This window comes from Tarenaya hassleriana, unplaced genomic scaffold (genome assembly GCF_000463585.1).
Source record: "Tarenaya hassleriana unplaced genomic scaffold, ASM46358v1 Cleome19, whole genome shotgun sequence".
Taxonomy (NCBI): Eukaryota; Viridiplantae; Streptophyta; class Magnoliopsida; order Brassicales; family Cleomaceae; genus Tarenaya; species Tarenaya hassleriana.
In genome coordinates this window covers 1,897,459-1,915,398 of record NW_010965304.1, presented here as the reverse complement: position 1 = coordinate 1,915,398, position 17,940 = coordinate 1,897,459, and the positions used below count along the sequence as shown (strand labels likewise).

General features: G+C 38.3%; 4 protein-coding genes across 6 annotated transcripts in view; 1 reads left to right on the top strand and 3 right to left on the bottom strand.

Annotated features, from left to right (window-relative positions):
- Positions 1 to 503: 503 nt before the first annotated feature.
- Positions 504 to 7,543, top strand: LOC104811086 (dolichyl-diphosphooligosaccharide--protein glycosyltransferase subunit STT3A). The gene is made up of 23 exons (XM_010537657.2): positions 504 to 725; positions 1,247 to 1,309; positions 1,425 to 1,480; positions 1,575 to 1,646; positions 1,738 to 1,843; positions 1,944 to 1,994; positions 2,262 to 2,357; positions 2,495 to 2,554; positions 2,638 to 2,751; positions 3,230 to 3,316; positions 3,793 to 3,896; positions 4,114 to 4,209; positions 4,713 to 4,833; positions 4,934 to 5,014; positions 5,116 to 5,247; positions 5,341 to 5,577; positions 5,682 to 5,825; positions 5,995 to 6,181; positions 6,258 to 6,355; positions 6,473 to 6,552; positions 6,639 to 6,726; positions 6,843 to 6,932; positions 7,246 to 7,543. Exons 1-23 carry the CDS (start codon positions 600 to 602, stop codon positions 7,300 to 7,302), a joined length of 2,346 nt encoding a protein of 781 aa, XP_010535959.1. The 5' UTR covers positions 504 to 599; the 3' UTR covers positions 7,303 to 7,543.
- Positions 7,544 to 7,843: 300 nt separating this feature from the next.
- Positions 7,844 to 10,824, bottom strand: LOC104811085 (2-oxoglutarate-Fe(II) type oxidoreductase-like). Its single transcript, XM_010537656.2, has 11 exons — positions 10,569 to 10,824; positions 10,206 to 10,401; positions 9,982 to 10,080; positions 9,845 to 9,896; positions 9,644 to 9,765; positions 9,454 to 9,551; positions 9,299 to 9,357; positions 9,127 to 9,183; positions 8,801 to 8,846; positions 8,610 to 8,689; positions 7,844 to 8,130 (listed from the first exon to the last, which is right to left on the bottom strand). The coding sequence occupies exons 1-11, from the start codon at positions 10,641 to 10,643 to the stop codon at positions 8,043 to 8,045; spliced, it is 972 nt and encodes a 323-aa protein (XP_010535958.1). The 5' UTR covers positions 10,644 to 10,824; the 3' UTR covers positions 7,844 to 8,042.
- Positions 10,825 to 11,665: 841 nt separating this feature from the next.
- On the bottom strand, positions 11,666 to 12,001 carry LOC104811294 (E3 ubiquitin-protein ligase RNF181-like). Its single transcript, XM_010537955.1, has one exon. It carries the CDS (start codon positions 11,999 to 12,001, stop codon positions 11,666 to 11,668), a length of 336 nt encoding a protein of 111 aa, XP_010536257.1.
- Positions 12,002 to 13,386: 1,385 nt separating this feature from the next.
- Positions 13,387 to 17,940, bottom strand: part of LOC104811083 (putative ABC transporter B family member 8) — an 11,908-nt gene continuing 7,354 nt past the window's right edge. For all 3 annotated transcript variants that reach the window (XM_010537651.2, XM_010537654.2, XM_010537655.2), the window contains 7 exons: positions 17,616 to 17,794; positions 16,862 to 17,319; positions 16,137 to 16,683; positions 15,872 to 16,051; positions 14,483 to 15,757; positions 13,987 to 14,405; positions 13,387 to 13,900 (listed from right to left, as the gene is read on the bottom strand). In XM_010537651.2, the coding sequence (XP_010535953.1) occupies positions 13,534 to 13,900; positions 13,987 to 14,405; positions 14,483 to 15,757; positions 15,872 to 16,051; positions 16,137 to 16,683; positions 16,862 to 17,319; positions 17,616 to 17,794 (3,425 nt within the window). In that variant the 3' untranslated portion in view covers positions 13,387 to 13,533. The remainder of the gene's footprint in view (positions 13,901 to 13,986; positions 14,406 to 14,482; positions 15,758 to 15,871; positions 16,052 to 16,136; positions 16,684 to 16,861; positions 17,320 to 17,615; positions 17,795 to 17,940) is intronic.

The following is a 17,940-nucleotide window of genomic DNA, read 5'->3' as shown; positions in this document are numbered from 1 at the left end:
ATAAAAAATCAAAATAAAATAATTTAAATTGAATTTGAGCTCCCGTATTGGACCGTCTGCTATTTTTCTTTAAGTGCTCGAATCCGTGATACCCAAATTAAAAACACAATATCCAAATCCAAATACAAATCTGAATCTGATCCTGAATCCAAATTCGAATCCAAATCTGTCAAAGGAATATCTAACACCTAAAACCCAATCCTGCACTTACTTGCATTCTTATACGGTTATACCAAAAAGTTCTAGTTTTTTTTTCCACCTTTATACTATATGACCTCATTCGCTAAGATTTTAAAAAAAAAAAAAAAACAGAGCGGGTCATTGTGTTATCCCCTAGCGAATAAAGGGTCAACACGTGTCATTTCAAGTCCGCTCGCACTCGCACGGGACCAGAAACAATGACAAGGGCAAAACTGTAGTTTCACGTAAGGATCTAGTCCGAAACCGTCATTTCGCATCTACTGAGAGTCACGTGTCTCACGTCCCTTCCTTTGGCTTGGAAAAACCTCAATTTCCGCCTCCGACGAACTGAAGTCCTCTCTTTCTCTCTCTCTCTCGCCTGAATCTCGGACCGGCAGAGCTCGACGTCACCGGAGAAAATGGTGACTCCGGAGAGCCAACAGCCGGAGAAGGCAACGCCTTTGAGGCACGCCTTCGGGAACGTTTTGTCATTCGCGATCCTCGTGCTCATTGGGGTCCTTGCTTTCTCGATCCGGCTATTCTCTGTGAGACCATCGATATCACTTCTTAGATCCGATCTCTCGTTTTGTGATTGTTCATTGAAGCTTTCCTGAATCAGATAGTTTTTGTGTGACTGGAGCTGATTGTGCTGTCATTTTGTGTTGTACAATTCGGTGGAGGCATTGCCTTTGATTCTGCATTTGACCCATGTTGAATTTAAGCTGAGGATTTGTATGGAATTGCTTGAAATTTTTGGGTTTTGTCCCTTTCCTTTGAGACTGTTGTCTTTCAAATATCAAAGAAGACAAATGAGAAGAATGTTTGGTCGTTTCATTTCCATTGTACTCTCTATGGATACCCAAGCTTCCAGCTGACTTGGGAAAGATGGAAGAAATCAGTATAATTCCGTAGTAGTTTTCAGTCTTTATCTGTTTGTATTCTTGAAGGACGGTGTTAATCCTTGCGTGTTTTAGCAAATCTCATTCACTCTTTGATTGGTTTACAGTTATGTTTTTAATTCCAATGTGATTTTAGCAATCTCATATTCTCTTTGATTGTTTTACAGGTAATTAAGTATGAAAGTGTGATTCATGAGTTTGATCCGTACTTCAACTATAGAGTCACTCAGGTTACCTCTCTGTTCCTATATCTAGAAACGTATATTCCAGATTAATTTGCTTGGATTCACTCAATTTTGTGTTGGATTTCCTAACTATGTGATGTGATATCCGTTGTCTGTTCAGTTTTTATCCAAGAATGGGATTTACGAGTTCTGGAATTGGTTTGATGATCGAACCTGGTAATGTGGCTCAGAAGTTAGAATTTCTTGGAACTATTTATTGTAACATTCTGAAGTGTTTTTCATGGTTTGTTCTCATTCAATTCTACTCAAGGTATCCCCTTGGCCGTGTGATTGGAGGAACTGTTTACCCTGGATTGACTTTGACAGCTGGAACCATGTGGTGGTGAGTGTAGTTTAATTGTAATAAGTTTTATTTTTAAGTATCACATACTTATTTATGAGTGGTCTTTAACAAGTAAATTCCTCTTCTTCAGGGCCTTGAATTCCTTAAACATTCCTCTCTCAGTGGAGACTGTTTGTGTCTTCACAGCACCTATATTTTCGGCCTTCGCTTCTTGGGCAACCTACCTTTTGACCAAGGTTTGTGGCTTTGTGTGGTAGTGTTTATTGTTTAACATGAAAATTCATATTAGATTCTGGAACTAGGTATTCTAACTATTTTCATCTGCATTGCTAACAGGAGGTTAAGGGTCCTGGTGCAGGATTGACAGCAGCTGTTCTTTTGGCCATGGTAATTTTTTCAAATGGTGTATGTAAAATTCTTCTTAATTGGCATTTACAGAAACCTCTGAACAGCAGACATTTCAGACCCCAGAAAATCATGTGTTATACCTTTTCTCATATTTTTATTTTATATGCTTAAATTTGCTGTGTTGTAAATATATATCATGTTGGATCAGCATGCATCACTCATGTGTCTTTAGTAGAATTTGCCTTTGAAGTTTGTAGATGTTCCATGCCTTAGAAGTTATTTTTTACTTAATGTATATTTTTTCAGGTTCCCTCATATATATCCAGATCTGTAGCTGGAAGCTATGACAATGAAGCTGTTGCTATATTTGCTTTGATCTTTACTTTTTATCTTTATATAAAGGTTAGATTTTTCCCTATCTCACTTATAATTGTTTTGAGTTTGACTGCCAAAGTTTAAGTTTTCTCAAGCAAGCAGCATTGCCTATTCCTGTTGAATATTTTGCTGTTTTAGTAATCCTTGCTATATACTATGTGCAGACACTAAATACAGGATCCCTGTTTTACGCCACGTTGAATGCCTTGGCATACTTTTACATGGTACAACTATGGACGCTGTGTCTTTTCCTTCTCTTTTCATTTTGTTATATTTCCACGCAAATTTCTGATAATTAATCTTTTAGGTATGTTCTTGGGGAGGCTACACTTTCATTATCAATCTGATACCAATGCATGTGCTTCTGTGCATTGTGACGGGCCGTTACTCTTCTAGACTGTACATTGCCTATGCTCCTTTGGTAAGGGCCTTTTATACCTTTTCTGAGAGAAGTTTAATTGTAGAGCGGTTTTTGTTTCGTTCATTGTAGAAGCTGAATATATCATTAACGGTTTTCAGAGGGTGTATATTATTTGTCTAATCAAGCCGGGTGGCTGATTATTCAATATAGTGAAATGTTTTCTGAGCATCCAGTCTTGACACTATACTGAGCTAAAAATCATAATTCATGGATGTTGAGGAATTTGAGAAATAAAATGATTTTGTGCCATGAAATTCCCAAACTTTCAGCTGGATTTTTTATTCAAGAAGATTTAATACTGATTCATTGGTTCTCACTAACAGAAATAACCTTGTGGTGGTATTGCAATCTGAGAAAAACTGTGCGTGTATCTTTGTTTCTAATATTGCTTTTGTCCCTTTGGACTCCATGTTTGTATATATTACATTACTTAAGGTTTTGAACATTAGCTGACGTTTAAAATTCTGTATATGTACAGGTTGTGCTGGGGACATTGTTAGCTGCATTGGTACCTGTCGTGGGATTCAATGCAGTCATGACATCTGAACATTTTGCCTCATTTTTGGTGAGTCTTTTCCCATTCAGTTAATCGGGTATCTTATCTTTAACAGAAACGAGGGAGGGATGTCAGCATTTTTTGGATTACAGATTCTGTATGCGTAATGTTTACCAGTTTCAATGCTTAGTGTGTTAACTATATTTTAGTAGGAGTTTGCTAATTTGTACGTGAAGAGATCCAAAAGTTAGTTGCTGGAAGACTTTGAATTTTTAGGTATTCTAAGTTATATGTCTGATCTTGGGATTCCTGCTATGTAAGAGAAGATTTTAAAATCTTGAATTTCTTTTGGAATAATTACTCCTGAGATAATCTTCTCTGTTTAGCTTCGGATCTCCCAGATTTAGTCGTGCTGCATGTTTAGGTAGTGGCTTTTTAGAATACTCAAAGATTTCATGGTTAAGTTTATGCTTGCTTCTACTGCCTATTGTGCAACTCAACCTTGCTTAATTTACCTGTCTATATTGTGTTTGTAATCTGTGCAGGTTTTCATCGTCATCCATGTTGTAGCTCTTGTATACTATATCAAAGGCATCCTTTCTCCCAAAATGTTCAAAGTTGCTGTGACACTTGTTGTGACTGTTGGCCTGTAAGCATTTTAATATTGTTTTCCTTTCACATACCTATGATAATTTCAAATGCTATTTTGATGAGGGCTAGTGGGGGGCTGTAAGCAATTTAATACTGTTTTCCTTTCACATATCTATGATAATTTCAACTGCTATTTTGATGAGGTCTGGTTGAATTTTATTATTATTTATTTGTCATGGGATGGTAAGCTTATCTAAGTTCTTTGGTTGCTTCAGGGTCATATGTTTCATAGTTATGGCAGTTCTTATAGCGCTGGTGGCGTCAAGTCCAACAATGGGATGGAGCGGTAGGAGTTTGAGTCTCCTTGATCCGTAAGTAGTCTATATTCTGCTGATCTTCTTTCTCAATTTAATTTTCTTTCTCAAATTTTGGGTTGATTCTTGTCCTCATTAGAAGGTTCTTTTTTATCTGGGTTTTATCTGAAAAATATCTTCATAATTCCGTTTTGTATAGAAGTTATGTTTAGTATTGTAGGATTTATTCTAAGAATAGCTTGGTGATTTTGAAGTTGTTCTTTCACGTTAGTAATAGGGTCTTGTAAAACTGATAATTTTGCACTCTGTTGTGGATTTGAAGAGCATGTTATTGATGGCATTGTCTTTGGATTTGGGTCCATACGCAATATACTTGAACTCAGGAAATTTCGAGAATCATTTGAGCGAGCAACATCACACTTTTTCTTAGTTATTATGGTATTTGGAGCTAATTCAATTTGAAAACTTTTGGGACCATTTATCCCGCTGAATTCGATTCAGACTTCTGCCTTCTTCCTCCTCTGACATTGCTTTTTGTTTCTTTATCCTCATGCTGACAGAACTTATGCAAGCAAATATATACCAATTATTGCAAGTGTCAGTGAACATCAACCTCCTACCTGGCCATCCTATTTTATGGATATCAATGTGTTGGCATTCTTGGTCCCTGCTGGAATTGTTGTGAGTTAGACTTCACTGTAGATACAGATTAAAGCTGCATAACATTTATTGGTATTTATCCTTTTTGTGTTGATTATTCTCTTCTTCTTTGTGTTGGTAGGCTTGTTTTTCGCCTCTCTCAGATGCCAGTTCTTTTGCAGTCCTCTATATTGTTACGTCTGTCTATTTCTCTGGAGTTATGGTGAGAAAGCGTGTCTACCTCTCTCATTTAGCTTCTTCTTGTTTCCTTACCTATCCTTGGCCTTTCAACCTTGTTTCCTTCTTTTTTTCCTGATCTTTTAGGTTCGCCTTATGCTTGTTCTTGCTCCAGCTGCATGCATCATGTCTGGCATTGCTCTCTCTCAAGCGTTTGATGTTTTCACGGGATCTATCAAATTCCAGTTAATTGGAAAAACTTCCAGTTCCACCGAGGATGTAAGAATGGTTCTTTCTCCTTCATATTGTCTGTTATGAATCTTTTGTATTTACCATTGCGGACTAATTTGGTTAAATATTTTGGCTGTTAAGGCAGGGGACAACTCTCCTACGAACAATGCACCAAAAGATGATGTTCCTGCTTCTAAGATTGACAAAAGTGAAGAAACAGCAAAAGAGCGGCCCTCGAAGAAAGGCAAGAAGAAAGAGAAAGAGCCCAATGAAAAACATTTTGTTAAGCCCAAGCCTGTAAAGAAGCCTCTTACTTTACCCCTTGAAGCATCTGTAGTTGCTCTTCTTCTCCTTATAATGCTGGGTGCTTTCTATGTGGTATGGAGGATTATCTTCATTTGATCTTATTTCTGAAAGTTTCTGTATTGTTTTTGTGATAATATCGGGACATCTATTTTTCGACTTGTCTTTTTTGCCTGTAGGTTCATTGTGTTTGGGCAGCCGCAGAAGCATATTCAGCTCCATCAATAGTTTTGACATCTCGTACCCGTGATGGCATGCACGTCTTTGATGACTTCAGAGAGGCTTATGCATGGTTGAGCCATAACACTGATGTGGACGACAAGGTGATTATTTCCATTTTCCATTAAACATTCCTCCTTAATCTTGAAATGTAAATGTAAAACTATGATGACATCCGAATGTCATGAATGCAAGTTTGTGTTATCAAATATATAATAATTTTTGACAAATGGAGTTGCCTGAATTATGAACTCGCACCAAATCTTCATGCAGGTGGCATCATGGTGGGACTATGGTTACCAGACAACAGCAATGGCTAATCGAACTGTTATTGTTGACAACAACACATGGAACAATACTCACATTGCAACTGTTGGTACTGCCATGTCATCTCCGGAAAAGGCAGCTTGGGAAATTTTCAACTCCTTGGACGTGAATTATGTTCTTGTCGTCTTTGGAGGTATAGTTGACTGATGGTTTCTTCCTTTGTGTCTTATATTAGAAATCGATTTTCTGATAGGACAATCTTTCAACAGGTCTTATCGGTTACTCAAGTGATGATATAAATAAGTTTCTGTGGATGGTTCGTATTGGAGGCGGTGTCTTCCCTCATATACGAGAATCTGATTACCTGGTACTTCTCTTTCCTTGTCGTTTCTTCTTGCTATGAATTATGATGATTCATTTTCTTTTTCCACTTTTGATACCGAATATGAACTTTTTTTTTTAATGATTTCTTGTTTTGATAAAGAGAGATGGCAATTACCGGATTGATTCTGAGGCCACTCCAACAATGTTGAACTGTCTCATGTACAAGCTCTCGTACTACCGGTATGATATCCTCTCTTGAACACACGTATCGTTCTATGTGTGATTCGGCTTCTTCTGTATGGCCTCATTTATATGTTATCCTCCAGGTTTGTAGAGACAGATGGAAAGGGTTTCGATCGAGTTAGGCAAACAGAAATCGGGAAGAAGCATTTCAAGCTCACACATTTTGAAGAGGTGAGATAAATTCTCTACTCACCATTTCATTAATTGGGTCCTTTTTAATGTTTTGAATATATATATATATATATATATATATATTTAAATTGGGTTCCTTACACTTGGATGGTTAGGCTTTCACAAGTCACCATTGGATGGTTAGGATATACAAGCTGAAACCCCCAAAGAACAGGATTCGTGGGAAGACAAAGAAGTCGAAATCGGTAAGAATATTCCATGCTTAGTTTCATTCTTCCTTCCTGAATCCTATCTAACCTTTTATTTATCTCTGTGAACCTATTGAAATCCACGTCCATCATAAATCACATCATGGTTCGTAATAGACTAGCTAGTTGTTTGAGCTCCGATAGATTTGGCATGGAAATGAACTCTCATACCGACAAATAAATTCTAATAAGGACTAACAGAATATTAACAAAGGGATGGTATTCTTTCAAAGTGTACAATTCCAGCATCTTTTTTTCCGAGATGGCTGAGTGTTTAATGAATGTCGTCTTTTGTTGTTGTGCTGACCAGAAGAAAAGCTCGGGAACGAGCTCAAAGAGATCAACGAAGAAGAACCCGTGGAGCTAAGTAAAAAACCCAGAGCTCTCAAAGTAGGATAATGGTTGTGATGGTGATGATGTAGGTGAGTTATGTAACTCTTATACAGACATCTCTGCTTATCTATGCAGTAGCAGAGATTTCGTAGGCAAGACAAGACATTCGGGTCCTCTTCTTGCCCTGGGATTTCACGGAAATTTATCCTACTTTTTCTCCCCGTATTTAATCGATTTTGAATTTTTGTTGGATGAAATCTTAGCATATTGAATGATGATCCCTTCTAATTGCTTTCAAGAAAACGTATCTTGGAACTCGACCATATGCCCAAAACATGATAATATTATGCATGTGAAGCCTGCTCTCTCTGTGTAATCATGTCGGCCTGGTCGAGAAGACGTCTTAGATCCGAGCCGAAGTGTGTTTGGCCGGCGAGAAAACGCGAGAAAGTCAATGGCAAGCTAGTGAACAGAGAGAAACAGGAGATGGGGAAATTCTGTTATCGGTTTTGTTTGGTGTTGAAGGAAAATTTAAACATTCAAACCAAATGGAAAACAAATTAAATTCAATCTAATCTCAATAAACTTCACTTTAGTTTTATTTAATTTTATCGGAAGATATTCTCGTTAAAGAAAAACCCTATGAATTACAAAAATACTTGAGCGTACTCAAACTGTGATTTTCTATAAGCATTATTTCGGTCACATTTTAGTTAAGGAAAAAGCCAAGACTCGACCCTTGAAACATCTCCAACTTTCATCACAAGGAACACATCAAGTTTGTTGCTTGTAAATACTCAGATCAGCATGCGTTTCCTCGTATCGTCGGCTAAGGTACGTCGAGCATTTGATCGGTGGAAATCTACACGCCGGGAAAAAAACAACGAGGAAACAACGTTAGATCAGGAAAAAAAAAAGCTAAACATTGATTCATAACGAAAGGTCTCAACCGAAAAAAAATGGATGGCTATCGGCCCTCGTTAAACGGACTGCACTGTCGATGTTGCTACGATGCAAAGGCGCAAATTCCACCTCGAGTATCACAAATTGATATCCATACTTATATCCGAGAGTTTCAGGTATCCGAATTACAAGTACCCAACACAATATTTGGATTCAGGGGTATCCGAATCCAAAATTATATTAAAAATATAATTCTAACAAAAAATGCATAGAACTTCGACTACCTGAACTCGTACCCGGAGACAAAAAGTTATTTGTCGCCCAAAATAACCGATTTTCGGTAATTAAAACATGTAGAGAAGAGAGGAAGTTTTGATTTTGAATGAGGAGAACTATGGTTGGTTAGCTTAGATACTCTCATGAACAGAAAGAACTTACTTGGGAAGGTTATTCTCCGACTTGCAAGTTGGAAGACACTCCACAAGACAATCATGACTAGGTTCCACAAAGAACGGAATCTGCAACATGAACAAATGATCATCATCATCATCCTTAACTCGATTAAATACCGATGCTATGTTTTGCGGGAAAAGGAGCTTCTGCTGAGAAGATAAGATAAGGGGCCTTACGGAATAGCGTTCTTGACCATTCCCGAGAACCCGATGCAAAGTGGATCTGTTAATAAGGTACATATAAGATCAGCTCGGAAATTTTCACTTGCAGTGATACAAACAAAGAGATGCAAGTAACAAAAAAAATAGGCTAAATCATTAAGAAACTGATAATCAAGTAATCGCCCTTGATAATTTTCTAACCGGTTATTTTAGACAAATAACCAAAACGTGGCTTCGAAATTAATTGTTCAAATAGGTTTGCTTTTTCATCTCATCAAATTGGTTACGAAAGAAATTGCATTGATGTCACGATATCAACATTTTTAGTCAAGAATTTTTACTTGAAATAGCCATTGCTCCAACGCTCCAGCATATCACCGAGATTCACTATAAAAGCTCTGTACACAAAAGTCCATCAAATATGTATCGCCTCATTCACATTGCCGATACTAACATAATAATAGCTATTCAGAAATTAAGATTGGAGAAAAATCCGAAAATGTCTCATCATACCCTTTAACCGGTGGTACATAATCCCACTTCTGAGGCTTAGAGTTCTTATCCTTGCATATCTGCCATAATGTTATAGTAATTTTCTATGAGTAATCTGGTAATATTAAACGGTATAGTACAAACAAAAACTGTATCTCGAGTTATATGTTTGATACCTGAAGTCCCGTGACAGAATCCGTTGCTAAGAGAGTGATCATTCCGTAATCAGAATGTGCCCCACATGCATACATTCCTTTCAAAGGGTCGGATATCCCTATAGGTAGGAAGGCAATGATATGAGTGTAACGACTTCATACAATTCATTCATATACATTTTGTCTACAACCCTTTTCCGGAAAATTCCACCTTCATAATGTAGCAAACGCATCGTTGCAATAGGCTTCCCGAGCATTTCTGGGCTATCGAAGTAGTTTGCATCCAAGCCGAGTGCCAATGCTAATAATCTTGCAATAGCCATCGAAACCTTCCTGAACATAAAATAACTTATCATAAACAATCCAGCAGGGAATTTTTCAAGGTAATAATAGGTTCCAACATTGTCCTTACAATGCTTCTTGATGATATTTCTCCATTGTCTCGCGCCATCCGGGCAATATATCTACAAAAACAGCAAATTTAACACAATGAGAACACTATGCATCAAGATAAAAACCACTTCTCCGACAGTAACGTGGCAAACCAACCAGCACTAGGCCAAGGATTTGGGGCATAGAACGGTTTGTCCCAATCGGGATCATCTTCAGGCACTTCAATGCCTATGTAATACCCTTCTTTGTAATCACCTATATATACAATGCAATACACATCACAGCAAGAACTGAAAGCAAAATCAATATTAAGATTGTTGCTGTTCAAAGCTAAATCAGACAAATTCCATCAGATTTTTTCTTTTTTGCATGACACGAACCATGGACTTGATTATCAGGATCAAGGATCTCATCAAGAACAGGGGTATAGCCTCTGTGCTTTTCATTTCTCAAAACCTTCATCTTCTCCTCCGATGGGAGAGCGAAAAACTTCTTACTCTGCTCGAAAACCTCATCCATGAACTCCTGACTTATTCCGTGATTAACCACATAGAAGAACCCACAATCCAAACATGCCTGGAACATAAATACCCAGAAAAAATTACGACAAAAAAGCACCGATATCTCCGCCTCAGAATCGAATAATCGTGACAAAAACATAGATCATCTTGTATTAAACCAATCGAAACGAAAAACCCAGAAAATTTATGAAGCACCCAGCACAGAACTGAAGAATCGTGGACCTGTTTGAGGGAAGCTACTGATTGATGAAGATCAGGGCTCGAGAGATCGATGCAATTCAAGGATGAAACTTTCATCTTCGTAGCTTCCTGGGTTTGATTCTCTTCTCGATCCCTCTGGATGGAATCCTTAATTGAAATTGCAGAGAAGATTCAGAGGACGATTCGAGAATTGTGCCGTTGCCGTGTACGAGTGATTCGTAATATATTGCTCTGCCTCTGGCGTCTTCTTTATATTAAAACATAAAATTTCCGAGCCGCCAGTATGAACTTGCGGTCTTCGTTCGTTCAAAAGTGTCATTCGGAAGAGAAGGGGCCCTACGGTTTTCTCTTTTTCCCCTTTTTTGTTATTTTAATTAATTTCAAAGAAATTATTTTTTTAAATAAATAAATAATCATTTTTCTTCTTTCTATTTCCTGTTTCAATATATAATTTCGAACAGAAAATACATTTCAAACTGTGAACCATCCTCACCCAAACAAAACAACAAAAGTGAACAAATGCAATAGGTGTGCAACTAGTTTTTTTTTCTGGTATGTTAGAGTTTTTGGAGTTTATAAAATTCAAGAATAAAAATTTATCATTCAATTTTTTATAATTTATTTTTCTTAAAAATTTGGAAAATTAGATTAAAAAATCAATAAAAAACTAAAAACTACATTTTTTAGACTTATAAATATTATAAAATCCAAAAAATAAAAACCAAAAACTAAAAACTATAACCAAAAATTCAAAATAAAAACCATCTCCATTCAAAACCGGAATTGATAAAAGTTAAAAATGATTAAATAAATAAATCAATTTTTAATTATTTAATTCGATTTGATTTATTCTGGTTTTATTTGGTATATTTCATCTGTTCGTTGAGTTTTATCTGCAAAATAAATTTAATTTAACCGGATACTTTTTTTTTTCAAATTCGTTTGTTTTTTAACAAAACTAATTCTAAATTGTTTTTTTTAATCTCACTCCTTCTCAGAACCAAAAAATGTGTGTGTAGATATATATATATATATACAACCTATATATAATCCATACATTATGATATTTGTAATAAATTATTCATAAAACATCGATTTAACCACAAAACACATAAAATTTACTTTGACAGGAGGATCTCTTGCCGACACAAGGGACATGATCTCCCGCTGCAAGAGAGCCAAGTGGCAATACAAGAGGAATGGTACACGTGGCCACACTGGGTCCGTTTCCCGCCAATTCCCGGATCAACGTATTCCATGCAAACCAAGCAAGCGTACCGGTCCGGGTAAACCGTTGGCATCTTCTCCAACGTGGACTCCACGACCTGATCGGTGACCAAAACGATGGCGTTTGACTCCGTCGACGGGCGATGAACAATAGGCATGGCGAGAGCTTCGTCGAGGTCGAAGAGTAAGTCTAAAACGATGCCGTTTGGCTCCAACACCGTTGTCATCCTCCTTGGGGAGAGAGCCAGAGAGAGAGAGAGAGAGAGAGAGTTGATGCGGAGTATGGTCTCGTGAGTATTTGCGCATATAGTTATATAGCGTACAGTGTGTAAATACAGATGTGTGTGTATATCTACACGTAATATAATATGTACTTTTAATATACTTTATAATTTAAATTTTTTGGATTTCAATCTTTTTGTACTTGTATTAATTTTTCTTCGATTTCAATTTATTATTTCAATATACTTTATAATTTTAGTTTTTTTTTGTATTTCAATCAATATATATAATATATTAGAGGAGGAATTAGTTAAAATACATCTGTTATATAATTATTTTAAACTAAATAGACCTTTTCTATATAAAAGTACATAATATGCTGATATAAAATTACAAATCTTTTTCAAGAAAAATAAAAATTTTATTTCATAAATGTTTCAAAAAATATCATACTGCTGAATAAAAACTAAATTTAACTATATATATATATATATATATATATATATCACTAATAACTTTTGCACTTATTGGCCATATTCTGGATAAGGTCTATCAATTTCTGACAGGTATTTTAAAGAGTTGAAGTTTAGTTCCTCTTGCAATTTTTTTTGAAGTGGGTCCACTTTTATTAGAAAATTGATGTCAATTAATTTGTTATATTCAATAATTCAACAAGTTGGATGAAGCTATTTGATTTGATGGAGAGATAAGTCTTTTGTACAGTTATTTTGTAAAAATTGATAAATACAGATTTTTGTTTGGGATTTTTCCTAATCTTTATAAATTAAGGTTTTTTGTCGAACCAACAAGTGAATAATTTTTCTTTTAATTAAATCAATGTTGTATATAGTAAAAGGAGCTGTTATTTAAAATAAAACTAAGCGCTCTTTAAGATTTATTGTTGTTAAATCATTGTTTAAGTAATGCATGGTCCTTGCTTTGGTAGCATGCATGGATGCATGTCTCATCCCTCAAGAGTGGGTAATCGCGGAACGAAAGAGATGTGGCTAATGCTCAGAATTAAATTCTAATTCATAATTTAATGCTAATATACAAATATTCTATCGTTTCGATTTCAATCTTATTATTGTATTCATTTGAATTAAATTTAATGTAAAATTTGATTGGGAAATAATTAGAGAAACGGTATTTTCGATTCGAATTAATTATTATATAGAGAAAAAAAAGTGAAATTTTTTAAAGTGGACAAAAAAAGCTAAAGAACCGTTAATAACAATAATAATTAAAAAAAATAGTCAACGAATCGTCGAAATAAGAATAAATAAATGTGAAAAAAATTAAAAAGAAGGGCCAAAGTGGTTGATATTGCCATATTTATAATGATAGAGACAGCAGCCAAATTTTCCAACAGCTTCATTGTAGTTGGGCTCTTAAATTCAAATATAATATATTTAATTATGTTACATATACATAGTAATAGCATTATAGCAACGATCCAAATCCGATTTAACAACGGATTCCAATATACATTCTTGCACGCAAAATTAACTAGACAATGATCCGTATACAATTTTTTTCAAGATTTAACTTCTTGGGCATGAACGAGTCTCGAGAACTCGCCGCCCGTATTCTTGAGCCTAGCGTAACTCCCGGTCTCGACCACTTTCCCGTCGGCCACGACCGCAATACGGTCGAGGTTTTTGAGGGTGTTCAGGCGGTGAGCCACTGCCACGACCGTGATGGACCGTCGGGCCATGATCCGGTCCAATGCTTCTTGGACCGCCCGTTCAGATTCCACGTCTAAAGCGCTCGTGGCCTCGTCGAGAAGAAGGATTTTCGGGTCACGGAGAACGGCTCTCGCGATTGCGACTCTCTGCTTTTGCCCTCCCGATAGCTGGACTCCTCGTTCTCCACACTCTGTGTCATACCCTTTCTTCAATTCCCTGTTTCCATCGCCAATGCTTTGGATTAGGGGAAGTAACCAAAATATTTTGAAGAACATAACCGGAGAAATCAGGAAATTGCTTACGAGATGAATTTATGAGCATTGGCGGCTTTGGCGGCCTCCGCCACCTCATCCTCAGATGCTTCGGGCCGTCCGAGGAGAATATTCTCTCGGATACTGCCGGAATATACCACCGGCTCTTGGCTTACGACTGCTGTGTGTTTCCTATACCAATGAACATTCATTTCTCTCAAATCCACGCCGTCGATCCTCACCGATCCTTTCTCCGCGTCGTAGAACCGTTGGATCAATCCGATCACCGTCGATTTCCCGCATCCCGATTTCCCGACCAGTCCCATGCTCGTCCCGGGTTTTACGTCCAACGAGAACTGGCGTAGGACTGGGATTTGCGGCCGTGTAGGGTACGAGAAATCGACTTGTTTGAATTCTATTCTTCCTGTTATTGTTTCTAACTTTGTTCCACTGTTTTCATCTTCCTTCACCTGCACATACATTAGATGTTCCCTGAATTATGATTTTATATCAAATGAAAGTAACTATAGATTCAAGATTTACATACTTGAGAGGAAGGACGGTCCAGGATCTGGAAGACGGAGGCGACGGCTGCAGAGCCCTTGGCGAGGTCGGAAGTCATGCTTCCTGCCTCGGCTATAACCTTTCCCGTGCTGACCAAAACGAAGAACGTCTTGAAAACGTCCCCGGCCGAGATATGACCCTTCTGGACCAACACTCCTCCGTACCAAAAATCCAAAGCCCACGTCATAAACGTCAGGCACTGAGCCGATCCCATCCCGATTCCCGCGAGCCAAGTTGCCTTCTCTCCTTTTCTCTTCGCCTCTTCTTGAGCCTTGTCGAAAATCTGGACAATCTTCCTCGTGGATCCGAAAGACGTGACTATCTTGTGGTTGTATATGGCTTCCGACGCGATTTGGGAGCTTCGGTTTTGCGCGCTTGTGAAATTGTGCGAAATGTTGGAGAGCAATACTTTCTTTGTGTAGAAGCAAAGGATCGTGATCGGTTGGACCGCGATCATGACCAACGCGAGCTTCCAAGCAACGATCAATCCTATGATCATCGCTATTGTGACGCCAGAAATCGTCTGGACGAGTAGAGAGACTCTGTCAGACAATAAGGACTTAACCGAAGAAGCTTCTCCGCTCAGCCTCGAGCACAATGCGCCACTAGAGTTCTCTTCCGAATCGAACCAGGCAGGCTCGAAAGATAAGATCTTCTCCAGCATTCTTAGGCGGAGTCTTTGCGTTAATCTCTCGCCGACTTTTGCAAAGCTATAGTGTTGGAGGAGGTTTAGGACAATCGAGACCACGGTTAGGGAAGAGAATATCAAGCAATAGGTACGTATTCGATCCTGCATTTCTTGAGGATTCTTCGCAAAAAACGCTGAAATCATACCGCCAATGGTCAACGCATAAACGGGTTGGACTGCGCCGAAAGTTGCAGCTGAAAGGCAACCGGTAATGGCGGGTTTCCAGTCGGGCGAAATCAACGGGAGAAGACGAGAGAAGGAAGGAGAAGGGCGGTGAAGGGATGGCGAGGCCAGGATTTCTACATTTGTACTCTCCAACGGGATCAAAGGAGAATCAAACCAACCTGGGCTAGATCTTACACTTAGCCTGCTAAAACTGTTCCTCGCAGGGGTTCTGGCCATATCTTGATGCTCACAAACACTGAACTGTCTCTGAAATCTCGCAAGTTTTGCGTATTTCCCGTTCTGAATCATCAACTCCTCGTGATTACCCATCTCCAAAATGGAACCATCCTCCAGCACGGCAATGTGGTCGGCACCATGGACCGTGGAAAGCTTGTGGGCAATAACCTGTTTTGACAATCAGTATGGTTACTTGTCATACAGGAAACATCGAAAAGATTCGAGTATATACACTATAAGCTATATACATCAAAGCCGAAGAGTTGGAAATTTTATCTATACCAGTGTGGTTCTTCCCATGGAGGCCTGATCAAGAGCATTTTGAACCAGTGTTTCGGATTCGCCGTCCAGAGCACTCGTCGCTTCATCCAGAAGTAAAATCACCGGATTCCGTATAATCGCCCGAGCTATCGCAATCCGTTGCTTCTGCCCTCCCGACAAAAACGCCCCTCGCTCGCCTATCTGTTTAGTTTATCAGATTTGACAAAGATACATATACATTACAATACAATATCTTCACAGGTTGTGTATCTATGTAATCACATACCTTGGTTTCATACCCTTCAGGAAGTTGTGTAATGAATCCATGGGCATTCGCAGCTTTTGCAGCTGAAATCACTTCATCCATTGTAGCATCATGTTTCCCAAACGTTATGTTCTCCCTTATGGAAGTCCCAAACAATGCATGTTCTTGACTAACAAGCGCCATCTGATGCCTCATCCATTTCAGCTGGAGAGTTTTTATATCGAACCCGTCGATCCTTACAGACCCTTGGATCGGGTCGTAGAATCGTTGTACCAAAGCTACCGCGGTAGATTTCCCACTCCCGCTCGCCCCGACAAGTGCAACGGTCTTCCCGGCTTCGATTCTGAGAGAGAAGTCCTTTAGAATTATGGAATCCGGACGAGAAGGGTACCAAAACGTCACGTGCTCAAATTCTATGACTCCTTTCATGTTCTTGTTTATTATGAATCCTTTCGTCGTATCTTCCCCGTCTATCTCCGGTTTTCTGTCGATCCTTTCGAATATTCGAGCCACCGCCACTGAGGCCTCTGTAAAGTACTTCACTTCTGGTAATGTCATGCCCAAAGACCTGCATGAAATTTCAGTAACACATCAAATTTAGCAGCGATACAAGCTATATGTATATGTGACATAAGATGTAAATTTCATCACTGGTACATATACACAAGCTGCAGCGAGAATCTGATCTCAAGACATATATATAAGTCATATAAGCATGTCGGAATCAGGAGGTGATTTTCACTCACAGTCCGCTCAAGACGAAGGAAATCCCGGCTGCGTAAACACGTCCGCCGCTTGCTTCATGGTACATAACCAATCTGCTACCGTACCACGCAAGAAAAGCCCAGATGGCGAAAGAAAGACCGGTACTTCCCACGGCCAGACCTTTGGCCTGACCCTGTTTAATCCCGAGCTTCGTTGTTTTCTCCAGCATATCTGAGTAATTCTTGATGACCCTTTTCTCGGCCGTGAAGGAATAGATTGTCTTGATCGAGCTCAGAGCTTGTTCCACGACCGAGTTCGCTTTCGCATACTCCTTGAACGATTTCTTGGATAAGTAGACAAGGTATTTGCCGTAGGTCATCCCCGGAATGATCAGGAGAAGTAGAGATGGGATCGCGACGAGGGTCAATCTCCATGAGAAGTAAGCCGAAAAGGCGAGTCCGGTGAAGAATACGGACGCGTGCATACAAAATGTCGGCACCTGCAAGAGCATCGGACCGGAAAAATCAAAGATACTATAGATTTTCCAATGTTTGTATAGACATATATATATATATATATATATATATATAAACAAAACAAGATTCAGCAATTCTGTACACACACATATACATATGTATACATGGAAAAGGGCAATGGTAGAGGATGAACTGCAAATTTCGATATATCATATATACTATTTAAATGATTCACCAGACTAACGTACATATCCGAAAATCGGTCCAAAAAGTTTATAACTCTAATGATATGTGGAAGTTTAAGATTTATTTGGTGTACCTTCTCGCTAAGGACTTGTTGGATAAGAGAGGTGTCGTTGGAGATACTGCTGATGATCTCTGAAATGGAAGCTTCTTGTGAATCAAAGAAAGAGACTTCCTGTCTTAGAACAGCTTCCAGATATGTCCGGCGAATCTTCATCACTTGCCTCTCGCTCGTCTTGCTCCAACAGTACCCTTCTGCATCAAGTCAAACCCGACAGCTTATTATATGTAAAATATCCATTTCTTTCGTGAGTTTTAAGGCATTGTAGGTCAATTTCTCGACGTTTTTTCTCTATTGAGCTTCATTTGATTTGGCCAAGATATGTGTATATATATATATA